This window comes from Lygodium microphyllum, chromosome 18 (assembly GCF_053477565.2).
Source record: "Lygodium microphyllum isolate KBCC chromosome 18, Lygodium_microphyllum_v1.1.10, whole genome shotgun sequence".
Lineage (NCBI taxonomy): Eukaryota > Viridiplantae > Streptophyta > Polypodiopsida > Schizaeales > Lygodiaceae > Lygodium > Lygodium microphyllum.
In genome coordinates, this window is record NC_141152.1 from 10,870,038 (window position 1) to 10,875,507 (window position 5,470).

General features: G+C 41.0%; 1 protein-coding gene across 3 annotated transcripts; it reads left to right on the plus strand.

Moving 5' to 3' along the window:
* Positions 1–259: 259 nt before the first annotated feature.
* Positions 260–3,321, plus strand: LOC148020581 (heat stress transcription factor A-1-like). 3 transcript variants are annotated; one of them, XM_087699407.1, is made up of 3 exons: positions 260–1,167; positions 2,096–2,713; positions 2,790–3,321. In XM_087699407.1, the coding sequence occupies exons 1-3, from the start codon at positions 949–951 to the stop codon at positions 2,958–2,960; spliced, it is 1,008 nt and encodes a 335-aa protein (XP_087555533.1). In that variant the 5' UTR covers positions 260–948; the 3' UTR covers positions 2,961–3,321. The 3 variants fall into 3 exon arrangements, with proteins under 3 accessions (XP_087555533.1, XP_087555532.1, XP_087555534.1); XM_087699406.1 differs by having other exon boundaries at positions 2,096–3,321; XM_087699408.1 differs by having other exon boundaries at positions 1,031–1,364; positions 2,096–3,321.
* Positions 3,322–5,470: the final 2,149 nt, after the last annotated feature.

The following is a 5,470-nucleotide window of genomic DNA, read 5'->3' on the forward strand; positions in this document are numbered from 1 at the left end:
AGTCGTATACCTCCTATTAAGATGGCTCTGCCACGCAGTGCATCGGGGTCCTAAAGTAGCCTTGGTAATACCACACAAAATGGCACATACAAACGAACGATGCCAATAGATTCCCGAATCACTTCTTCATGGGTTGAAAGCCTGAAGGCATCTGGATTCGAAAGCTATATCCATCATAGATATATATGTTCAAGGGATCAGGTATATTAATACGATGACGAGTTACCCACTATTTGTCCTTACATTCTTCTCTCTTTGTTTGGCGTCTGTTGTTGTTATTGTGATCATCACCCACGTGCTGGGCGGAAGGGAAGCTCCAGAATCACCGAAAAGGCTTGCTCAGGTCTGAAAGGAGATCCTTCGACAGCGTCCCTCTGTTGTTCTTTTATCCCCTTTTTCTTGTTCATGGATCACAACCTTTCCAAGGACGGTTACCTTGGCTTCACCTTGCTGGGCTTCGGGATTGCTCCCATACAATATTGCAGAAACCATCACCATAAATAAAATTCGGAGCATCTCTGCCATCAGGGCCACTGATTTGCCAAAAAACCATCTCAAACGATGAGCAGTATTCTTTTGGGATGCCATGGAAGGTTATAGGTATATTAAGCAACCTGAATTTGGTAGTGCTTATTTTGGGCAAGTTCTTTGGGCTGTAGACTCTAGTGCAGATGTCGGCCCCTGGAGGTGCAACTGATGCAAATTTTGTGACATCCTTCTGTGCCAATCATTATGCATTTTATCGTGCTGTGATAGCTGGAGAAGAGGTACTGTGCCAATTATGATGCATTAAACGTGCTGTGATAGCCGGAGAAGAGGCACTGCAGCTCACTGGTGAAGGGAAATGAAGCTCTGATTCAGCCTTGGCCGATGGTAGTGCTCCTCAGATCCAAGCATCTGAAATTACCACCTCTGCATATATAGTCTTCTTTTGCCACGCATGATTTTATGGGTCGCGATGGGCCTCAGGACAGCCATGCGCCTGCACCTTTTCTTACAAAGACCTATGAAATGGTGGATGATCCGGCAACGGATACTATTGTGTCATGGAGCAGCAGCAAAAACAGCTTTGTGGTGTGGAAGCCCACCGATCTTGAGAGAGATTTACTTCCTGCTTATTTCAAGCACAACAACTTCTCCAGCTTTGTGAGGCAGCTGAATACATATGTAAGCCAATAACATTCAAGGATCTGTTTCTTGTTTATCCGTTAATGTGATTATCCACAGTACATCAGTCTCAGACTCAGTATTAAACCTCTCGCCTCTTAGTGGAAGTGGAAGTGGCATGTCCTTAGTCAGGAGTTGCGTTTTCCATTACAATCGTGCACACCATCTTTTCAAGGCTCCTGTGTGACTAGATGCAGGTAATGCGATACACAGCTCGGTTTGACACCTCACTACCTGTAACTGTGATCTTTATGGTTGATGCACAGTAGCTAGCTGCCATAATTGTGTAAAATGCTGAGTAAATTAATCACAGTTTGGTCATAACCTCCTTGGAAAGACATGTCAGGAAGAGTCTAACCTAATTGGAAAGATATGCCAGAAAGAGTCTAAACATTTGGTCAGATTTCTTAGTGCCAGAGTAATCATCATCTTTACGGTGTTGCTGTTTGTGCCTGTTAGTAGTGGTGCTAATACTGTCTGTGGAAGCATGTAGCCTCATGTTGACTAACATCATTAGCCTTCCAGAATCTTGCTTTGTCCTACTGGTGTTTCTTCAAACCCTTCGCCCTGTAGTGTACGATAGTTTTTGACGCATGCATTTCTTCTAGCTAGCAACAGGAATGGTGGGTAAGTTACTGCCAGCCTGGCAGTAACCTTATGGAAAAACATGGCAGGAAGGAATCTAGCCATTTGGTCAGATATCCGATTGACAGAGTAGTCATGTTCACTGTTTTGCAGTTTGTGACTGTGTAGTATTCCTGGCTAAGCACTGGTTCTTCTTATTATTTGTTGAAGCATGTAGCTTCAGGTTCAGAGATATTGCACTAGTGGTGTTGCTCAAACTGTTTAGTGGTGGTGCATTTGATTTTGATATACACAGTCTCTGTGTGTTGCACTACACTTAATGGACTTTCCTTCATGGATCCAGGGCTTCAAAAAAACTGGTCCAGAACGATGGGAGTTTGCAAATGATGGTTTTTTCAAAGGTAGTCAGGATTCCCTGAAGAACATCCAGCGCAAGAAGCCTTTAGGGTCACATAACAGTCGAGGACAGGCATTGCTGTTACAGGCGGAGTCAAAAATCGGTTGCAATGATCCAGGACACTCGGGGCTTGAAAAGGAGTTGGACAAGCTTAAGGAAGACAAGAATCTACTGCAGAAGGAACTATGGAGCTTCAGGCAACAGCAAAAAGCTACAGCGACTGAGATGCATAATTTAGGATGCCGGCTTCAAGTCTTGGAAGAGCGGCAACAAAAGATGGTGGCAATGTTTGCGAAGCTTGTATGTAACCCAGAATACTTGAGGGCGCATCTTGTACGCCAAGCAGAGCACCATACATCAAACAGGAAGAGAAGACTACCTAAGCAAACTCTTGATGAGACAGGCGAATCTTGGGAGGATGGAGATACTGTTCAGTATAGACCTGGTCGCACTACGATACTCCGTTCTAAATGCAGCAATATTAGAGCGGTCTCGGGCAAAGAATTGGCTTCAGAAGGGATACTAAATCATGTTTCACTCAATCAGACTCACGATATTACTCCTGTGAGTATCCATACAGTTTCTGAGCAGATGGATACTCCAGGTGATGATGTCTCTCACCAGTGTATTGTGGATACAGGCACACCAGGATTTCCTCTTGGCCAATGCAGTTATGAATGTGATACAGAGAATCTACTTCAAGTCAAAGATCAGGAGAACGCCAAAGTTCTGTCAGATGTTTATGCTACAAATGATCCCCAGCGGTCCAGTTCAGAGTCTTCACACAAGAAATCTTGTTCTGTCTGTATAAGTCTCTGGACTCAATGATGGTTTCTGGGAGAAGGTCCTGGCTGAGAGCCCCTGTTTCATAGATACCAACACAGACTTGGTGACCTAACGCTGATGACAACCCATGCCAATGAGAAGTCTGTAAAATCAGGCGAAAGAGCTTTTGGATGATTTGGTTGTGGAATTCAATGTCTTCAGACGCCAATGTTCCACAGTACCTACAACCCAGATTGGTGGAGGCCTTTGGACTCGCCTGATCTCTATTTTACTTGAATTTGTGTTTCTATTCAGGTTTTTCTACCAAGGGCTATAAGGGTTGGAATTTTTGAAATACTCAACTCCTTCACTAGACTAACTGAATATTTCCAAAGCTCTAATACCACTATTGTGTACATTTTCTCAAAGACGCACATCGTAAATTCGTAAAAACCATATATTAACATAAAATCAACGAAAAAGAGTTATTAAAAATATTCACAACAAACAGGGCATTGCAATGGATGCAGAAATAGTTGTGGGGCTTTCCCCATATGTGCTTGGTACAGCTCTCTACGTGTTTGTGTTTGTATTTGTGTTGTGGATGTGTGTGCATCTCTGTATGGAGAATACATGAGTGGGAGAGAGTCGCATGTAAGAGTTGCTTTTCTTACATGCGGATGATACTCCATACAAAGAGGGAGATAGCACCATCCCTTTCAAGACACAAGAGCCTGGCGACATGGCTCTTATAGAATTTCGCACACATGGAGGTATGGTTACTTTGCCCTGACCTAGGGGTTATTCAAACATGTTGATTCTTCAACTCTATAACCTAAGGATAATCCTAAACTAAAGCGTGATTGTTACCTCTATCATTTAAAGATTAGAAAATCCAAATACAATTGTATAATATTTGAGTTCACCCTAATATACACAATGTGATCTCTCTACTAAAGTAATATGGATAATTACAACCTTGCAACATGTCATGAGTTTATGAAATCAAATGACCTTATTTGCTACAATGAGAGAGTCCAAGCTTTTATTGATGTGTATTCCTTGACTTGCATTCAAAGTGTTAGATTGACCTTAAAGCATTACTTCATTTGCAATTTCTAGTAATATAGATGCCCAAAGACAAGAAAAATAACTCAATTAAGAATATTATCACCTTAACAACCATTTAAGTGTGTTAGCTTTAAATGAGTTAATTCTTTGAGATGCATAGAAAGGCTTGTCAAATCTAATAACCATAACTTCTTTTTCTTTGCAATAATTCTAGATATGACTTGCTTAAGGTCCATCTAAAACCAATGGAACTATCAACAAAGCTTGATATGGAACTTATAAACATATGTACTACACATTGTCAAGTAAGTATCCATCTAACACAAAATAAATATATGGACTAGGGGTATTCCATGGGTACTTTGACTAAAGGGGTGTGTACTAAAATTCTACATGTGGATGCTACAATGCATTACTAGTTTGCATTGATATTATAGAATCAACAAAAAGTGGAAATCAATCATTTGCTAATGAATGTAGTTGTTAGGAAAGCACAAGCATCATTGTCAACTCCACACTAAAGGGAAGACCATATAAGACCATTATTCCCTTGAGAATGCACCCTAGCTTTAAAAAAGAACCAATAGCATTATCCTATTGATAACTTATACAATAAAGAACTACTTAAGGTACTCGTCCCCTTTTGGTGGGTTCCTCCTTGCAATACAATGGGCTATAGCATCATGTACTAATCGGTCGAGTCCTTAATTAAACCTTGTGATTTAGATTGGGCATAGGAGATATTGATTTTGGGAAATCATTTGATGGAGATTGATTCTCACCTAAACTAGGAGTTTTCTCTTCAATCAATAAGAAGCAATCCACAATGATATTATCTTTCAATCAAACTTTGTAGGGTTATTATAAAGGATCATGTGTTTCAAGGCCACACAAAACATGGAGATTTAGTACCATTGCTTGTAGAGTTCATTAAGATAGAGTTGTACGGATAACTACTATTCTATAGAGGATGATTGTGTTGGCATATTCACCAAGCCTTTGGGGACTAATCAACTAGCTCAACGACTTGATGAACTTAACATTGGGCTAAAGAAATAGTCCACTTTCGAGTGGAGATTGAGACGGATGTAGGAGGTCGCTCAAATTTTCATTGAGTCAAGTGGGAAAGAGTTGAATGAGCATATGGGGTATATATACTTGAGATACTTTGCATTGTGTGATGAGTTATCAAGTGCTCTTACCAATGGGGCCCCCAACCAGGGCCCCCCTTGTAGGGCTACACCAAGAGTAGAATCCATCAGCCACCAATGATATAGGAAATATTTATTGGGCTGCCATATATCATGAATGGTGACAAGTGAGTTTGGGCCATAAGTTGAGATGAACCACCCATATCCATCTATGACTAGTTGATATCCAACACTACACACACACAATGCTATCCTCAAATATATCAATGTAGCTATTGAGTATTTCTGTGGTCTAGACTCATTATTCACATATCCAGCACTATGCGTGTGCACA

What these genes read in the sequence shown, in the direction of transcription:
- LOC148020581 (XM_087699406.1), top strand. Translation starts at nt 949, where the DNA reads ATGGGTCGCGATGGGCCTCAGGACAGCCATGCGCCTGCACCTTTTCTT. An exon ending in TGAGGCAGCTGAATACATAT is followed by an intron (nt 1,168 to 2,095) that starts GTAAGCCAATAA and finishes TCATGGATCCAG; the next exon opens with GGCTTCAAAAAAACTGGTCC.